Genomic DNA, 20315 nt, shown 5'->3' with positions numbered 1-20315 from the left:
TTCTCTCCTAAAGAACTCTAGAAAAGCCCCTTGGACTAGCTTGGTCGTGAGCGAATCCCAACATTTGACTACCCTTAGGAAGTGGAGGGTATGTGTGCAGTCCGTTCTGCTGTGTTGAGTCTCCAGCTTTTGGGTGTAACCCCTAAGGATTGTATCGGAACTAAGCTTAAGCACGTGCTTAATTGGCCGCCCAGAAGTGTTTAAAATTAGGAGACCACCTCTGAAACGCCTCTACTTCAACGGGTAAAGATTCAGTGATTAGAGGCGCTCTTCATAAGGCTTCAGTTTGAGTCCCCAATCTGATTTTTGTGACACGCCGCTGGATGGGTCTCAGAGTGACTTTATCCTTTTGGAATGAGAGAAGAAACACTATGTTTGTGTACTTTAAATGAGGACGAATAAAACTGTTGAAGATTTTGTGGAAAGTTCTTCTGTCAAACTGTTTGAAAATGCGCTTCAATGTTTCCAGCGCAAGGTTTACTCGGAAGGCACTTTTGTCAGTTACCGTAAGAATTCAAATCTTAGGATAACAGCACTATTAAATTTTTTCAACTTGGGATACTTCTAGAGGGGAGTTTTCTAAGTTGTAACTGTGGTCGGCGACGTGTCTCAGATGGACTAATTTACACTTTGAAGCGTTAAAGGTGAGTCCGTCTTCGTCTGCCCAACTTTGAAGTCCATTCAAATCCTCTTGAAGTGCCAATTTATCCTCTTGGTTTAGTATCTCTCACTCCAAAGTTTCACATCATCAGCAAAAGGTATTAAGTTAGACGATACCTGTCATGGTAGATCGTTTACATAAATCAAGAAAAGAAGTCGTAGTTCTGAACCTTGGGGGACCTCACTAAGACATTTCATAGCATGAGAGAAACAGAAGTTAGCCCAAACCTTTTTTGGGTGCTAAGTTACCCAATACATTAAAGGCGATTTGACACCTTCAGTAATAAGGATAGCACGTTGGTGGACCTGAATTACTCTTTGCAGCTTTTTTCAAGTTAAAATTCGGTTTCTCCTTGATAAAGTTAACTAATGGAGCTGATACCGCTTATTCAAGTAAAGGGTAAATAATATAAGGTAAATAATATAACGAAAAAACAATATCCGTTTTTCATATTTAATACTTAGAAATAGTAGATACTGAATATAAGTGTGCTTATAAAGTGTCACAAGGAAAGGAAAAAAATGATGTTTATTTTGTCATTACCAAAACCACTGATTATACAAGACAATACAACTCACAACACAGTACTCGCACATAAAGCTTATCATCAAAACGCTAGGATATCAGCACAAATGTATGGACACTTGTTTTCATTGATTTAATCTATGTAAAAAAAATCCAGTTGGGCATGACAACAAAAAATTCTGAAACGATTCATGGAACAACAGCAACCAGCGTATTCACGTCTAAACGCTTTCTAACTACTCAAGAAATGCACTAGAATATAGTACCTTATTCAATAGTATTTATTAATGGAATAAGTCTTCGCTTTTAAATTTGTCTTAATGCTAATTATAATCGTAGTCGTTATTTTGAGTATTAGAGTTGCAGTATGCTAATGGAGAAGACATATGTGTAGTTCTATTCTGTTCATAGGTAATTAAAGTATGAGATTCATTGGTAAAGTAAAAGTATGTAAATGTAGAGACTTTCAAAAATGCTGAAAGTGAGCAATTTATAAGCTGATTGTGTATATTTTGAACGTTTATTCACGTTATTTTTCACCCTTACGTAACACACAACTAACTTACTCATTACTCAATCAATTAATTCTAGCCTTCGGTTATTGTATACACTTATAAATAAAATAGTTTGTCATGTAGAACAGAAATGAGTTGAGATTGAATTGAGGTCTGAAAAGTAGGTGCAATAAACACTTCTACACACAATGAGTTTACACAAACTAAAGTATTTAAAAATGATAGATTTGGTCATCATAAAGTGTCTTCATATTTGTTTGCAGGTGACTTGCTCGAAATGAAGTGTGATATGCCGAAGGTATACAGTTCAAAACCTAATTAAATAAATAATGTAAACATTTCAGACATGTTTTACCAAATAAAATTGGTGTTGTTGATAAAAGAACGCGTTATTTATCCTTCTAATATCTTCTCAAGTAATACTTAAATAAGTACTAACACATGCTACCCATAGTGGAGCAGAATAAACTGTCAACTGCATTCAACTCTGTACTGAGCTGAACGCGTCGGTTGTTTAGAATTATTAATCATCATTTCGATGTATACTTCCACTTCCAGACGCAAAGAGTTATATGGTCTTCCATTCAATGTTTAAACTCACCGTTTTCATCGTGATGCAATTCGATGATTTCCAAAATGTATCTCCTATAAACTTCGAAAACGTTCTCGTTATATCCTAATTGTAGGTAGTCTGTCTTTATCCTGTAGTTGTGTTGAGTCGCAGTTCATTACAATAACCACTACAGATCGATTACGTGCCACTTATCAGGTCAAACACATCCGTACGACAAATATCAGATTGTAATTAGGATCTATCTGTTGGCAATCTCGTGGTATCGAAATAATACCGAGATCGTGCAGAAATCTACAAGTGAGACTAACGACCGAACGTGAGTGTGGTCAAGGTCACAAACAACGGAAAACTATGTGTTTTGATACAATTAAACGAAAACGTACAGTAAAACAATCACTGGTACAGTTGGTTTAAATAATAATTGTTTCCATTATACCAATCACGTCATCTTCATAAAAGAAGGTCACTACAATCTCATAAATTGTATGATCAATTGTGTACTTTCAGATCATTATATCAGATAAAGAGTGTCATTGAATAATCACTAACCGAATAAATGCACTGATCATTTCCACCACCTCGATAATATTGCACACAATCAGTTACAATGTACAAATTGTTATCATTAATCACTTACCCTGTGAAAATATTGTAACCAAACGAAATTGTTCACCAAAATATATAAATGGGAATAGAGGCATAAATGGCTGAAAAATATTGATTAGATTATACATTACCCTTGGTCTAGATAAATTAATCGGTTTATTCATATGATCAAATATGACTGGAGATGATTGATTGAATCGTATTAATTCTGTGTAATAATAATGATCTGTCTAATTACACAGATTATTGATCTGAATTATGATTAAGATTACTTGTGAAAATGTTTGATCAGTTTCATTAACATTTATGATCCCAATTGTTGAATGGTGGTTCGAGTATATAAGTTTGATAAAACACAACCATAACAAGAAGTTAAAATGAAGAGTATCAGACATGTATCAATGATTTTAATAAGTAGTATCAATGATGTGTGAATTCAGATTGTTATGTTTTATGCTTTATATAATGAGTTATGAATCACCTGACTGTCTAGTTCTCTTATTGAATGATTTCATATTAAGAACTGGAATTTCTTGATTACTTTGATGAATATGGCGACTGTGAAATGAATGATGTCTGGTAAAGAGAATAGTTAAGGTCAATGAATTTCTATCCGTTTCTATAATTCATTAAAATATCTTATAATATTAATAGACAAATGTTGTAAGTTATTATACTCTAGTAACATGGAAAACACTCATATAAACAGGCTGATACTGAATTGAAGTGGTGTAAAATAAGATAAGTTTACTTGCAATTAATCCTAGGATTTTATCCATGTATAATTTTCTTTTATGATATGATTGTTCGCTTACTTGATTATATTGTCTCATTCAGTATGTACTCACTTATCTGCTCACGCCTGTTGTCCCATCGTGAACGAGCATATGTCGTTCACCAGCATTCTCCATCCAACTCTGTAGTAGACAATACTTACCCCAGTGATTGCCTTGTCTTCTTTATCTTTGACTTGTCTCTCTAGTTTACTATATTCTCCCGCTAGTTTATTCGTTGTGTCATATAGTTGTTTCACGTTTCCTTCTGTTGCAGCTTTTTCCCATGTCGTTGCTAGTTCTTCCACGTATTTCTGCTTTTCGGTTCTAATGCTCTTCTTCACTTGCTTGTTTGCTTCTGTGTATTCAGCTTGTGCCTTGGCTTTCTCCATTCTTGTTCGGCTGTTGTTAATTGTTGTCTTCTTGTTCTTCCTCTCTTGAATCTCGTCTAGTGTTTCGATAGAAATCCATTCCTTATGATGATGTTTGTTGCGACCCAGCAGCTCCTGACATATTGGAGTTAATGCTTCATTGATCCCTTTTCCAATTATCCTCCATTCTGCCAGTCAGTTCATGCCTTCCCGTATTATCTTCATACACGGTGTTGTTCATTCCCATCAGGATGATCAGGTCTTTTCCTAAGCACTTCTTCACGATCGATGACACCCTCTCATAAAATTGATCTCCATCATCATCTTCGCTATTATTGGTGGGTGCATAACACTGGATAAAATTCATTGTGCTTCCCTCCCTGTTTGCTTAGTAGGATGCTTTGATGATCCTGGGTCGATGGGATTCTCATCCTATAAGTGTTTTACGCGCATCTTTAAACAGCATCGGAGAAGTTTCTTCTTCGTGACAAGAGTGCAGCAGCATCTCTCCCGAATCTAATGCCCAGCTTGGGTGCAATGTGTTTCACTTATTCAGTGAACCGCCAAGTTGTATCTCTTCATTCCCGTTACTATTTGACTGAACCACCCGTTGTTCCACATTGCCTGTGCGTTCTGTGTACCTGTTGCTCTGTTTGCTAGGAGAGATATCCGCTCCGTGAATTTCGAAAAATCTCGGCTGTCATCATGAGGCGTCATGATTCTTCCTTCAACTCGGGGGTCAGAGTTTAAATGGTTTAAATTATACAAATATGTACACAGTTTGTGAAATTTTCTTATTTCACACCACTTCAATTCAGTATCAGCCTGTTTATATGAGTGTTTTCCATGTTACTAGAGTATAATAACTTACAACATTTGTCTATTAATATTATAAGATATTTTAATGAATTATAGAAACGGATAGAAATTCATTGACCTTAACTATTCTCTTTACCAGACATCATTCATTTCACAGTCGCCATATTCATCAAAGTAATCAAGAAATTCCAGTTCTTAATATGAAATCATTCAATAAGAGAACTAGACAGTCAGGTGATTCATAACTCATTATATAAAGCATAAAACATAACAATCTGAATTCACACATCATTGATACTACTTATTAAAATCATTGATACATGTCTGATACTCTTCATTTTAACTTCTTGTTATGGTTGTGTTTTATCAAACTTATATACTCGAACCACCATTCAACAATTGGGATCATAAATGTTAATGAAACTGATCAAACATTTTCACAAGTAATCATAATCATAATTCAGATCAATAATCTGTGTAATTAGACAGATCATTATTATTACACAGAATTAATACGATTCAATCAATCATCTCCAGTCATATTTGATCATATGAATAAACCGATTAATTTATCTAGACCAAGGGTAATGTATAATCTAATCAATATTTTTCAGCCATTTATGCCTCTATTCCCATTTATATATTTTGGTGAACAATTTCGTTTGGTTACAATATTTTCACAGGGTAAGTGATTAATGATAACAATTTGTACATTGTAACTGATTGTGTGCAATATTATCGAGGTGGTGGAAATGATCAGTGCATTTATTCGGTTAGTGATTATTCAATGACACTCTTTATCTGATATAATGATCTGAAAGTACACAATTGATCATACAATTTATGAGATTGTAGTGACCTTCTTTTATGAAGATGACGTGATTGGTATAATGGAAACAATTATTATTTAAACCAACTGTACCAGTGATTGTTTTACTGTACGTTTTCGTTTAATTGTATCAAAACACATAGTTTTCCGTTGTTTGTGACCTTGACCACACTCACGTTCGGTCGTTAGTCTCACTTGTAGATTTCTGCACGATCTCGGTATTATTTCGATACCACGAGATTGCCAACAGATAGATCCTAATTACAATCTGATATTTGTCGTACGGATGTGTTTGACCTGATAAGTGGCACGTAATCGATCTGTAGTGGTTATTGTAATGAACTGCGACTCAACACAACTACAGGATAAAGACAGACTACCTACAATTAGGATATAACGAGAACGTTTTCGAAGTTTATAGGAGATACATTTTGGAAATCATCGAATTGCATCACGATGAAAACGGTGAGTTTAAACATTGAATGGAAGACCATATAACTCTTTGCGTCTGGAAGTGGAAGTATACATCGAAACGATGAATAATAATTCTAAACAACTGTCACGATGAGATGAAAGCAATGTTGTACGGCGAATTCTTGTTTGCGGTTCATTCGGCTTCACGATAGATAACTTGTGTTAGTAATTATTTAATGATTATTGGTGAACTACTTGTAGCGTCGAGTCGAGTCGCGGTTGACTATGAACACCGCTACAACGGATCGCGTGCCAAGTAAATCAGAAGGCGAAGTTTGAACGTAACCAAAGAAATCCATAAAATCCCCGAGAAGCCAAGTATCAGATGGCTGTTAATGGACCAAGTCTAGATATATTTGCTGGCAATCTCGTGGTATCGAAAGGATACCGAGATCGTGCCAGGATACAAGCTTGGTTACAGAACGTATCCGAATTCTCGCAAAGTCACAATCAAAGTGTAAGAATAAGAATGGAAGCACAATATAGCTGTCATTAGCACAGTCAAACAAAAGCACCTAAAACAAACACTGGTACAATTGGTTATAATAATAATTGTTTTTATTAAACCAGTCAAATGATTTTTCAATAACACTCAATAATTACGTCATTATTAATCAATAACGTACTTGTATCTAGTTGGTTAGTTACTAGTGTAAAATAGTAGTTTATTACTAAAGTTCCAAAGATGACCTGACAATTATCTGGTATAAAATCAATGAAATTTGTAAATGAAGCTCATAAAATCTTTATTTCATAGACAATATTTAATCATTTTATGAACTTTGAAAGAATAACAAAATTGTTGTGTTCATTTATAATTTTTTTTCTGGTTAGCGTTTTTTTAACTCGCTAAAAATCGCTAACTGTCAATACAAATGTCAAGACAGTTCTACTGTACGGGGCGGAAACCTGGAGAACTACGAAAATCATCATCCAGAACATACAGGTGTTTATTAACAGTTGTCTACACAAAATACTTTGGATACGTTGACCAGACACTATCAGCAACAACCTACTATTGAAGAGAACAAACCATATTCCAGTGGAGGAAGAAATGAGGAAGAAGCTGTGGAAGTGGATAGGACACACATTGCCGAATGTACCAAAATGCGTCACAAGACAAGCCCTCACATGGAATGCTGAAGGCGAAAGTAGAGGAGGAAAACCAAAGAACACATTACGCCGAGAAATGGAGACATATACGAGAAGGATGAATAAGAATTGGATGGAATTAGAAGAGAAGGTCGAGGACAGAGTGGGTTGGAGAATGCTGTTCGTCGGCTTATCCTCCATTAAGAGTAACAGGCGTAAGTAAGTAAGTAAGTGTTCAGCTATGCTGTAAACTACGAGACGATCTATTTCACATATACACATTTTATTAATTGAAACACATCAAATTATATTCACAGTTGAATGACATCAGCGTCAAATGTTTAAAGGTAACTTTTGTAAAACTATTACTGGTTAAGAATAATTTTTATCAACATTTTATCAAATAAGGTGTTTTGGGCATTGGACCTGGAACTGAGAAACCAGATTCAGGAAATATAATCCATGCTTTTGATGGAGAAGACGAATACGTTGAAGTACAAGTAAAGGATTCTAGTGAGATTTACCATTTCGTTAGATTATCTTATGTTTTGTTTTAGAACGTTATTCTTATATGAATTTTCAGTGATAAATTAAGTAATTATGAATAATTAATTTCTATATTGTGATTTGATGATAGCTGTTGTCATGAACTTAGATGAGCTGGAGAACTGTCTTACAAATGAAGGAGTATTGGAAAGATGTATCACCCTTGTTTTAGGGCTCCTCAACATTTTTCACCCATAACCAACCAATAATCGAACAAAGGGACTTTGGTTCTGCAAGATGAGGGATGTATGCTTGATTAGTTGAGTTGCCATTCAGCAATTACTTACTTACTTACCTTTGTTACTCTTAATGGAGCATAAGCCGCAGACCAGGATTCCACAATCCAACCTGTCCTCGGTCTTCTCATCAACTTCCATCCAATTCTTGTTCATTTTTCTCATGTCTATCTCCATTTCCCGGCGTAATGTGTTCTTTGGCATTCCTCCTCTACTTTCGTCTTGAGTACTCCATATGAGGGCTTACTCTGTGACGCATTTTGGTACATTCGGCAATATGTGTCCTATCCACTTCCACAGCTTCTTCCTCATTTCTTCCTCCACTGAAATCTGGTTTGTTCTCTTCAATAGTAAGTAGGTTGTTGCTGATAGTGTCTGGCCAACGGATTCGAAGTATTTTGTGTAGACAACTGTTAATAAACACCTGTATGTGCTGGATGATGATTTTCGTAGTTCTCCAGGTTTCCGCCATATACAGTAGAACTGTCTTGATATTTGTATTGAAAATTCTGACCTTGGTGTTGGTTGACGATTGTTCTGAGTTCCAGATATTCTTCAGTTGTAAATATGCTTCTCTTGCTCCTTCACATCTGCATGAACAATATACATTTATAACTTCGATAAAAGTGTACTAAAATAAGAAAGTAGGTAAAAGACTTACTTACAATATGATAAAAGTTCATCATTTACAATTTCTTACTGGGAATTCGGAAATCTATCTCGAAATTAGTCAATAATGAGCTGACAATTGATATATCGATTATTATTCAGTGTAATACTCTGTGATATGTACTACTGATGTTAATAAATATAAGTAGTATGTATCATCTATCGAAAGTGAAAGGTCTGTAGGCAAAATGTTAAGATCAAAGAAAAAAAAAGATCAAGAACAGGGAATGATTCCTGTTGAAACGAAAGAACAATGAAATCTGAGACGATTGATTGATCTTTTGCAGAATCAAGTATTTACTGTATGATATTCAGATTTGACTAAGAGATTCTTCACTTATGTTCTCATTCACTACAATTTCACTTCCAATCTTTTCAGTTGATTTATAGTTTATTAAGCTATAACATTAAATACACATAGATTACATACAGTTGAATGTCTTTTGTATTCCAGATGAATTCTCAGCAGTGAAATGGCTTCGTTTGAATACTCAATATTCTAATAAATATCAAATCAAAGATCATGGTATTTTATTCAATGTAAAATTGTATAAAAAAAAAAAAGAAGTTCACAATTTATTATCCAATATGGTTTGATTTCATTTCTTAGCATTTAATAATGTAAACTTGAAAAGTTAAGCCAAAACGAGAAAAATTAGTTGACATGATGATTGGAAACGGTGTTGACTACCTCTAACCACTATGTTATCTTTGAGATGGTGAAGAAGATTTGTAGCTCAGATGGATAATTTTGATGGAGTTTAGTTCTATGAGCTGGAGGGTTTGGCCAAACTACTCAATGTCAAGTCATCTAGACTAGTAGTCACATTACAACTAAATCGATAATATTCTATCTACATAACGAAGGACCTGACATATATGACATTGATTACCATCTAATAATCAATCAATTGCGAGAAAAGTAGTTAAGTAACTATGACAACATACATAAATAGGTCAAAATAGAGTATTCAGATAAATATGAAATAACTTTAGAAACTAATCGTATACATATTTTGTGATGATACATATTGAAAGTATACTATACTTCTCTTATTTCTGAATTGAAATGCTTAGTTCAACAGTTGAGATCACGAGTCAAATGAAGCTAGACCACCATGGAAAACCTGGAAGCACTGGACGGCCGTTTCGTCCTATTGTGGGACTCCTTAGCAGTGCGCATTCACGAACTCGCACCCCGCGAGATTCGAACCCGGGACCTACCAGTCTCGCACCAGGCGCTTAACTAACTAAACCACTGATCCGGCATCCAACGGTGTTAATGCCTAACTTCAACTAATCCACGAGATTGAACGACACATTCGCCACTGTCATCAGTGAGTTACTATCTCACAACTGACCCGGTTGAACTCCACTGGTCACTGCTTCTTACTAGAACTTGTTATTTCTAAATGGAATATGTTAATGTTCAACAAAAATTGATCAAATCAATGAAGAGTCTTTTTTATAAAAGTATAAGAAGAGCGAGTTTTCAACTAGTTGAATGATATCAATAATGAATAAGTAAGAAAAGTTAGTTAGACATCATAAGGTATTTGAGAGGTATAGTTTATTAGGGAATTTGTATTCACATTAGAATAAGAATATCATAGTTTTAAACAAAATATTTTATATAGAATTATGAAAAATGTACGGATTAAAGGAAGTTTCAATGGGATTATGATTTTAAAGTCATCTCTCAACACCTACACACTTCCTTGAAATGATCTGAAATAAAGAATCTGGGGCAAATTATTGATTGCGTAAAAATGGTAAACATGATCCTAAGCACAATCAAATACTCAGTATGAGATAGTGGTTTGAAATAGCTACATCATTGATTCCCAGTGATTGTAATGATTTAAGTCATAAGCTATATAAACAAAGATGGATAGTGGCTAGCAGTGGAATACAGGATGCTCGTTTCGTCCTATTCAAGACTCGTCAGCTGGATGTACCTGGATTTCAGAGTTGATGTTCACTCTGAGATTCGAACTCAGTATCGTTCGTTTCAAATGCACTTAGCTACTGAGCCCTAATAGCCACCTGCTTATCCAACGGGGTAAAGTATTAGATATTGGATACAATACAAATAATATCAACTAACTTGTATTGATTTGCTTAATACAGTTAGTTACCTACCAAATGATTGTTTAAACATAATGATAATAAGTGTAACAGTTAGAAATGATTAGAAATTGTTTAACCATTTTAATGAATCACAATTACTTCAATGTTAGTCATTCAGTTGGCTTGTAATTTGTATCATTCATTCAACTTCAAATGATCATACTGTTTGATATCACTTTGCTTTAAGAAGATTGTACATCTAATTGTCTTTATTCAAAGTAATACATAAATATGTTGCTGTATATATTTTTAATGAATGAAAACTACCATTTTTCATATTTTGCATTTTTCAGTTCAGATTGTCTGTGTTATTTATTCTAATGGAAATATATCGATTTATTATGAAAAGGTATGTTAATAGTTAGTTATAAAGTCTTTCTATTCGTTGACTTGAATTGGCAACATTCCAATTTGTTCTACTAAGGTGTATAATATAAAGTGTTATATTGTCATCATTGTAGATATTTACTTGTTATATGAAGTTATTCTCATGTATGTATCAAATTCTACTTACTTACTTACTTACTTACTTACTTACATACGCCTGTTACTCCTTGTGAAGGAGCATAGACCGCTCACCAGCATTCTCCATTCAATCCTGTCCTGGGCAATCCTTTCTAGCTCCGTCCAGTTGTAATTCATCCTTTTCATATCTGCTTCTATTATCCGACGCAATGTGTTCTTTGGCCTTCCTCTTTTTCGCTTCCCTTCAGGATTCCAAGTTAGGGCTTGCCTCGTGATGCAGTTTGACGATTTGCGTAATGTATGTCCTATCCATTTCCATCGTCTTTTCCTAATTTCTTCTTCAGCTGGAAGCTGGTTTGTTCTCTCCCACAGAAGGCTGTTGCTGATGGTATCCAGCCAATGGATGTTGAGTATATTGCGTAGTCAACTATTTATGAGTACTTGTACATTCTTGATGATGGTTGTAATAGTTCTCTAAGTTTCAGCTCCTCATAGCAGAACTATGTTGACGTTCGTATTGAAGATTCTCACTTTGATATTGGTCGAAAGTTGTTTTGTGTTCCATATGTTCTTCAATAGTAGGAATGCTGTCCTTGCTTTGCCAATCCTCGCCTTTACGTCTGCATCCGATCCACCATATTTATAGATGATACTTCCCGAGTATGTGAAGGATTCCTCATCTTCCAGAGTTTCTCCATCAAATGTGATTGGATCGGTCGGTGTTCTTCTCGTTGTATTTCACGATCTTGCTTTCTACAGTCACCGGCTAACTTACAGGCTTATCCACAAACGTTTTGTAGATCAGTTTTGTTTCTATGATGACTTCATTCAATGGATGGATGAATTTCAATGTTATCGTCTTTCATTGCCCCAAATAGAATAGTATGATGAAAATATAAACACTACATTTGTGATACCACCCTAATTGATCAGTGATTAGTGTTGGAAAACATGTAGCTTAGACATTTGATAACGTCACTGAGCTTTTCCACTTTATATTTTTCGAACTGATTTTAACAACTAACAATATGGACTAATGAGAAACAAGAGTCTTGTTGTTAATTGAATGAATTGTAATGAGAATAGTTGAAAACAGTATTCATCTGTTTCATGTGTTCTAGGTCGGTTAAATACTAAATATCATATTGTATTGAACATTACTTTCCAGATACCCAATGAGATTGAAACGAATTCATCTGTTAAGTTGATCTATGAACCACCTAATGAAGGTAATCCAACCAAATTGTAATAATAATTTCTTATTGTGTTCTACATTTGATTAAACTTATCACTCTGAAATTGATGAGATATCAACTTCCGTAATCAATGAAGGTCCAAGTAAACTGCTGATATTCCAAAACGAGATGGTTATACAAGAGATTTCGAAACAATGTGGCAATGTTAAAATGAATTGAAATACATCATTTCAAAGCACTCGTCGTCATTCTGTCACATATACAAAATTATATCGGTTTAAATTGTATTTCATGCTAATGGTTTTATGGAGGTTCAGCTGAATTTGTAGGTTCCACTTAATCATAAAATACCATTAGGAAATACATAACAGTGAACAGACTACATTTTTAACAACAGCGGTTTATTATCATCGTCTAGATGTCACAAGAATCACAATGTGCTTCCAAATCCCTACATTCGACAAGCGTAAAACTCCAAATTAAGTGTATTGTAATGGAAGCTCGTATATATACACTTTCTTAATACTGAAGCTTGTGATGTGAAATGTTTTCAAGTGTACTACTGATATCAGTAGGCTGACAACAAGTGAGTTCATTCTAGTGTATGTTATTTTTGTAAATAACAGTTTAAGAAACTCAACAGAAACATAATCTTGACCATTTTTTTGCAATGAATCGATTATTATCTGTTTATAAAACACGACTAATTCTCCTGACATTGGGTTATCACTCACTTGTTTTCAACTTCTCATAGATGATCATTACAGGAAAAAAGAAATACTTTCCACATATCTGGTGAAATCTGGGATGTTGGTTGAGTTTACTCCTATTTCAAGTGCGTAAAAAAGCTATTTTAACTGATTACTGGACATATTTTTTTATTGGTTATTCATTCCTTCTATCGTTTCTCAGTGTGAAATGATGAACAAGTATCTTGTGATGTATAGAATTATTATTTGTTGATTAGATCTCAGATAAAATAATGTTTCCCTCCCAATTATGTACTGTTCAGAAACATTTCATTGTGCGACGACCTCTGAAATGAACGATTTCCTTCAGTTGACAGTTATCCTCGAAGTTCAGTTATATTGTCAAGCATAATGATTGACCAGCTTTAATAAAATGATTCATCAAGCATCTTGTGTGATCTAGCTGATTACGTTCATTTATAACTTGGGCATGTTTCGATATCTGTTACCAGTCTTTTAATGAATGTTTATCGAGATAACCCCTATACTTCCCATATCATTCGTCCTGATAACCTCCTTTAACATATTTGAATGTGTAACATCCCAAGTATCGGTGGGAATGTTCTATTGTAATCCCTCCGGAAAACGAAATACCAAACAATGTGCATACGTTTTGAAAAAAGTATCGAAATTAACAAACTAACTCTAATACATGGTTGTGTAAAATCAAAATGTTATGAACACAGATCAATCGAGTAACTCTGATCATATCTTGTCGTTATTTGACTTGTTTCGCCTTTTTTTCTCATTTTTGTCAGCAATGTAATGGTTCTAGAGGAATCTAAGCTTGTCATTTGATTATCGTTTAAATATAAAACTGAACAAAATAACTATAGCTGGCATTTAAGTCAGTAAGTGGGACATTTGGGTTGTCTGCAATACAAGATCAAGAGAATTTCCACTGACGTCCATGACACTGTCTATTGAACACGTTAATCAAAGGGCTCAACAAATGTCAACGTGTACAAACTCAAGTGTAAGTGAGGGTTCTATAAGCTCATACACAAATCAGCTTATTATTTCGCCTCTCTAACTAGAAAAGTCATAGATTTCATTAATCCATTACTGAAATATTTCAATGAAATCTGACTTATTAGTGAATAATATACATGACATAACAACGACACCTACAGTTTAGTTTGATGGAAGTGATTTGAAGACATTTTCCGGTGGAAGATTTGATTTTAAGATTGGGTGAATGGTTGGTAATTATAATTACTGCTTATTAATAAGTAGAATGATGACCATGAATGACGATATCTATTTTCCACATTTGATGTGATGTATTATTGGCAGTTACAATATGACACCTTATTTATTATCCAGTACACACTTTAAATTGTCAAGCGACTTGATCGGGCAGCAGTAGGTCTCAATATACACAAAGGGAAAAGCAAGATTCTCCGATACAACACATGTAACAATCAAATCACAATTGACGGAGAAGATTTAGATGTAAAAACCTTTACAAATTACTGCAGCATCATTGATGAACACGGTGGATCTGATGCAGATGTGAATGAGCGGATTGGTAAAGCAAGAGCAGAATATCTACAAATGAAGAATATCTGGAACTCAAAACAACTGTCAACAAACACCAATGTCAGAATTTTCAATACAAATGTCAAGACAGTTCTACTGTATATGGCGGAAACCTGGAGAACTACGAAAATCATCATCCAGCACATACAGGTGTTTATTAACAGTTGTCTACACAAAATACTTCGAATCCGTTGGCCAGACACTATTAGCAACAACCTACTTACTGTGAGAGAGAACAAACCAGATTTCAGTGGAGGAAGAAATGAGGAAGAAGCTGTGGAAGTGGATAGGACACATATTGCCGAATGTACCAAAATGCGTCACAGAGTAAGCCCTCATATGGAGTACTCAAGACGAAAGTAGAGGAGGAATGCCAAAGAACACATTACGCCGGGAAATGGAGATAGACATGAGAAAAATGAACAAGAATTGAATGGAATTAGAAGAGAAGGCCGAGGACAGAGTGGGTTGGAGAATGCTGGTCGGCGACTTATGCTCCATTAAGAGTAACACAGGTAAGTAAGTAAGTAAGTAAGTAGATAAGTCGATCCGGCATCATTGTGACGTACCTCCTCTATTCATGAAATCGCTAATAGTTGAATTAGTGCACACTTACAGATATCTCTTTATCTTATCATTGAAGATTGTAGTGAATACAAATTTTGTGAAGACTGTACTAAAGATTATACATCTGGAAGAAAGTGCCATTGGTGTCCGAAATTCAACACGTGCAGACACCTTCGTGATATCGATATCCAAACCATGCTTGGAAAAGATTGTGCTATCCAAGTAAATTTAATCTCATTGAATCTCAATGAATACATATAATTTCTGTTCAGTTCTTTTACTTACTATACATGGATTTTACTTAATAACATTTTTTGTCATTAGGCTGTAATATACTGGTCTACTAAGCAATCACTATAAATATTTATTATTCTAATTACTACTGGGTTTCTGAGTTTAGTTGTTCTAATACATGTTAATTTCATGCAATTGGTTCCCTTTATGAATTTTGTTTGTTCTTGCTCTATTTAAACATGTTAATTTACTGGGGATTGTATGTAGAGCTGAAGGTCTCACATGAAACTGGAGGTTCGCTATTGGTATTGTGGATGGTTCGGCATTGTTTTGGCAAGTTTTGCTGACTGTTCATGCACAAAATTAGTTTGCTGATTGACCGATTTCATTCATACTGGTGGTTGCTTTACAGTGTTCTCAAGGGCCATTGTCATAGGGACACTGTAAGGCATGTCGCCATTGCCAACATTAATGAGTTTGACTGTCTTATAAACTGAATAGGTCAACTTTGGCCTGTTCGTGCTGTGCATAATTGATTCACGAGATCATTAATCGGAATAACTATACATGTGGCGTGAATGTTTATGTGAATGATGCGAATGGTCCACCAGGGTGCTTGGTACCTGTGTGGTTGCGCCATAGGATTGAGCTGTACTATTCAGATTGTAGCTTTAAAGCCTATACGCTGTCCGGCTCTCCTGTTAAACGGAATTGAGCTGTACTGCTTGGGTTGTCACGTGAAAGTTTTGATGGTGTCTAGTTCTCCCGAAAACCAATATAAAATTACCCTGGCCCACAAGGGTATATTATATAACTTATATAACTATTGTTTATCATCATGTATCATTGTAAGATAAGAATATGAGTCAATGGGACAGTCTATTCTTGAACCTCTTGTATATTTCAAAAGTTCGTCTCATTAGAAGTGTTCTGAAATCTTTCACAAATACATTTCATATATTCTACAAAATGAGTTTGAATATGACACTCAAATACTATTAACAAACTAGCTAGTGACAAGTTAAACAAAATATCTTAGAACAAATGTTTTTCCTTGTTTGTTGTTTTGGATGGTTGTAGAAAGTATACAGAAATCCTTAAATCTAAATATAATGCTTGTGAATACTCATTAGTAAAAGGTAACGGTTATATCAAAGTAACTGATGTTCTCTTTATGATTCTAAAAAAACTGTCATCATTACGAACATTACCATTAAGCTATTTGGCAAGCCAATGACCTTCTGGACAACTGATTGAATACCGTATGGTGACTGACACTTTGTTTAAATTAAAAAGATTATATTGAAGGCATTTTGTCATTATTATCGACCTAGTTCCATCGATCAATTTACAGAGTGATCAGTAGTATAATTCCAGCTTCTTTTCTTAATTTCCTTATTAGTTGGAAGTTAGTTTATTCTCTCCCAAAGTAGGTTGCTTCTGACGGTATCCGGTCAACGGATATTCAGCATCTTACGTAGATAATTGTTTATAAATACTAGTACATCTTTAATGATGGTTGTGTTAGTTCTCCAAGTTTCAGCTCCGTACAGTAGAACTGTCTTGACGTTCGTATTGAAGATTCTGATTTTAATATTGGTTGATAATTGCTTTGAGTTTGATATGTTGTTCAAGTGAAGGAATGCCGTTCCTAGTTTCTTAATTCTTGCTTTTACGTCTGCATCAGATTCTCTTTGTTCATCGATGATGCTTCTGACCAGGTACGTGATAGTTTCAGCTGTTCTTGAGTTTCTCCATCATGTGTGATTTGGTTGGTTGGTGTTATCCATGTTATATTTGAAGATGCTGCTTTGTTCCTTGTGTTTGTTTAGGTCTACTGTTGTAGAGACTTCCGCCACACTGGTTGTATTGATCTGCGTTTGTTGGTTTGTGTGAGAAAGAAGGACTAGGTGAACTAGTTACATGCAATCTGTCCATTATATTGCGTACCTCCCCTCATATATGTAGGTCTTCATAATCCAATCAAACATCAAAAGAAAGAGAACGGAAGAGAGTAAGCAGTCTTGTCTGAATTCGGTCCTCACTTGAATGTGTCTGTCAGCTCTACTCCACGAACCATTTTTCAGTGTGGTCATTATTTCGCTATGGCATTCTGTTGCGAAATTTACAGTTTTAAAAGAACCATTTTCTTCTCTGATATTGTCGCTTACAATTTATGAAGAAATAAAGATATGTCGTGGCTTGACACCGACATAAAAATGAAATCTTTTCATCATATCTTCAATTTACATGTGCTAGTATTGTCTTAATGTTAGATTAAAAGCACTTTTGTTTTGGTTTAGCAAATAGGAATTTGTTCATATTCAACTAACGGAATGATCGAACATGTTCCAACAGAAGAATCAACCGTTAAACATAATATAGAATCTACAAACCTTATAACATTGACTTCAAATAAGACTACAATGGAATCAATCACTACTGAAAATATATCACCTACACAACTGTTAATGAACACCGATGAGTTAAGCAAAATCAACGAATCTTCCGTAAACGATCATCAAACCACTCTCCCACAGGTCACTATATATCAATCATCTAGCAGACCGATTCAAATTACTACTCATATGATCATAAAAGTTACTGAAGACAATCCAATCACATCCAAACAGCTTCTATTCTCTCGTGATATATTACAGATATATTCAATCACATTTATTAATGAAGTCACTCGTCGTTTATACATTCGTCTTCTAATGCCATTCATAATCGTGACCATTGTTCCAAGTATTGTATTTTTAGTTTGGCTATTCAGAAAACGACACTAGAATGATATAAAAAAAACTAAACTTTATATCATATAACTAAAGTGTCTCAACATGCTGAAACTAAACAAATTGACTAACTGAAGAAATACATATGAAATGCTCATTTACGTTTCTTTCATCTTTTTGTTTTACAACATTCAATTCACTAGTGATTTCATCATTCACTTTATGATTTGTCAATTGTCAATAATTGTATGAGTTAAATTTGGGACAGAGTTTGAATGTTGCTTGGAAAATATGTACACTAAACATTTCTATAGACAGTTCATTGATACGTATTTGAACATTCAAAAAATGGTCGAATTGGAATATGACTTTCATTACAAATATAAATATATATTGAGATTTATGTTCTATACTGTCTGAATAGAACTAGGATTCCTGATTTTAGATTATGTCTGGAACACATGTTCCTTGAGGTCTTACCATGTCAGGCAGCTTGGCTGGAGAACGGTAAGATTAAAGACAGCAACTTAAAGCTCAGTGGAGAAGTCGTATTGCCTACTGTAAAGAGATGTGAGAGCAGTAATGTATTTCTCTCAGATAAACAACATCTCTGCATTCTCACAACGGAAGAAAGAGGTTAAAAAAGGTTGAGCATAAAAATTTCACACCTCACATTACCACATGGATTTCCATCTCCAACAGCAAAGCCTTTTGAATTGAGCAGACAACACATCAGAAACTCCCCATAAAAAGACCACGCGCTACCGGCTTCAAGCCATCGTCCCTTCAGCTTTTTAGTTACGCTACCAGGTCGCTATGAACGCCATTAATTCAGCTTTGAATTCAGGTCCCTCAACAAGAAATATCCTTACACGATGTCGGCAAACAGGATGTGGCATTCACCCTCATATCAACCGCTATCAACATCCAAATTCATCTTGTTCACAACTGAATCCTTCTCTCTTCACCTCTTAATAATTCTTCTGTCCCAACAACTAATTCTTCTTATTTATCTGAAACCACACTCTTAACTACATGTTAGAGCTTTAAATGTTCGAACCCCGTGTTTGATGAGAAAATAGGCTTCTTTAGCTAGGACTCGACAATCTTGCACCACCGATGTATACTGCGTTTCCGAGACGTGTATACAGGATCCAAGTACAGTCATTCACTTGACCCCAACTTGTCAATATAAAGAACCTGCACGGTTTACTCTCCGAATATCTGGGGTCCCCACTGCTACTTCCCGCAGCCTTGTTGTTGCAGACATAGCAGTAAGTTTGAAAGTAACATTGACTCTGTCAGACTGGATTACAATAGACAGTGGTTTGTGCGCTGTCAAACTAATCGGGACAGTGGGAACTCGAAAAGATAAGGACACATAGTTGCTTTTTAATTGTCTCTGCCTACGCTCCAGATAATTGCAGCTAGGACGAAGTTGAAGATGGGTTTTATAGGAAAAAAGACAACTTCCAAAAAGCTAAATGCTCTGTCTTTATAATGCTAATGTAGGGAAACAAAGTCAAACCAAAAGGCACTTGGGAGAATCTTACGGTGTGTTCGTATACATAATTTGTGCATTCAATGAGTGAATTATTGCTATGGAGTTTACGTACTCTGGAACGTAGAAGTCCTTGAAACTGGGAAGTTTGTCTAATGACGTGTTCTGAGATGATCAGATTGTAGCAATACCTGAGTTCTAGGTCCATTGACATATAAAGCTTAGATAACACCTTGCCCTCATTATGAAGTTTGGGTTAGAAAAAGAATTATCAAAACAAATGTCAGTCAGTCAGTTACAACATAGGACTAGGCACGTATATGCATCGGCCCAAGTTGCCACACCTCGTTAACACATCAAGATGAACACCAAATTCATAGAAGTAGTTAATTCAATGGTGTAATATATAAAGGGAAGATTGCATATAAGGATATAGTACCATGTGGTCTGTTTGGTTTGTATATAAACCCAGTATGTTTAAAATACATGATTCATATCATGGAGGC

The 20315-nt window shown here is 35.0% G+C and overlaps 2 protein-coding genes across 3 annotated transcripts; one reads left to right on the top strand and one right to left on the bottom strand.

Annotated features, from left to right (window-relative positions):
• The first annotated feature begins 472 nt into the window (after positions 1 to 472).
• MS3_00004693 (uncharacterized protein) lies at positions 473 to 18705 on the top strand. 2 transcript variants are annotated; one of them, XM_051212656.1, is made up of 8 exons: positions 3691 to 5528; positions 6982 to 7739; positions 9145 to 9216; positions 11114 to 11169; positions 12454 to 12514; positions 13236 to 13316; positions 15416 to 15561; positions 17877 to 18705. In XM_051212656.1, exons 6-8 carry the CDS (start codon positions 13289 to 13291, stop codon positions 18360 to 18362), a joined length of 660 nt encoding a protein of 219 aa, XP_051072846.1. In that variant the 5' UTR covers positions 3691 to 5528; positions 6982 to 7739; positions 9145 to 9216; positions 11114 to 11169; positions 12454 to 12514; positions 13236 to 13288; the 3' UTR covers positions 18363 to 18705. The 2 variants fall into 2 exon arrangements, with proteins under 2 accessions (XP_051072847.1, XP_051072846.1); XM_051212657.1 differs by lacking the exons at positions 3691 to 5528; positions 13236 to 13316 and adding an exon at positions 473 to 644 and having other exon boundaries at positions 12454 to 13067.
• On the bottom strand, positions 1239 to 3613 carry MS3_00004694 (uncharacterized protein). Its single transcript, XM_051212658.1, has 4 exons — positions 3154 to 3613; positions 3013 to 3111; positions 2913 to 2982; positions 1239 to 2015 (listed from the first exon to the last, which is right to left on the bottom strand). Exons 1-4 carry the CDS (start codon positions 3274 to 3276, stop codon positions 1936 to 1938), a joined length of 372 nt encoding a protein of 123 aa, XP_051072848.1. The 5' UTR covers positions 3277 to 3613; the 3' UTR covers positions 1239 to 1935.
• Positions 18706 to 20315: the final 1610 nt, after the last annotated feature.

This window comes from Schistosoma haematobium, chromosome ZW (genome assembly GCF_000699445.3).
Source record: "Schistosoma haematobium chromosome ZW, whole genome shotgun sequence".
Classification (NCBI taxonomy): domain Eukaryota; kingdom Metazoa; phylum Platyhelminthes; class Trematoda; order Strigeidida; family Schistosomatidae; genus Schistosoma; species Schistosoma haematobium.
This window is presented reverse-complemented; position numbering and strand designations above follow the sequence as displayed.

Excerpts from the sequence above, each read along its gene's own strand:
- MS3_00004694 (XM_051212658.1), bottom strand. The coding sequence starts at position 3,276 with ATGTCTGATACTCTTCATTTTAACTTCTTGTTATGGTTGTGTTTTATC. Across the intron at positions 2,983-3,012 it reads TTAATTTATCTAGACCAAGG|CCATTTATGCCTCTATTCCC; the intron begins GTAATGTATAAT and ends AATATTTTTCAG. Across the intron at positions 2,016-2,912 it reads GGTTACAATATTTTCACAGG|GTTTTGAACTGTATACCTTC; the intron begins GTAAGTGATTAA and ends TTATTTAATTAG.
- MS3_00004693 (XM_051212656.1), top strand. The coding sequence starts at position 13,289 with ATGTTGGTTGAGTTTACTCCTATTTCAA. Across the intron at positions 13,317-15,415 it reads TGAGTTTACTCCTATTTCAA|ATTGTAGTGAATACAAATTT; the intron begins GTGCGTAAAAAA and ends TTATCATTGAAG. Across the intron at positions 15,562-17,876 it reads GAAAAGATTGTGCTATCCAA|CAAATAGGAATTTGTTCATA; the intron begins GTAAATTTAATC and ends GTTTTGGTTTAG.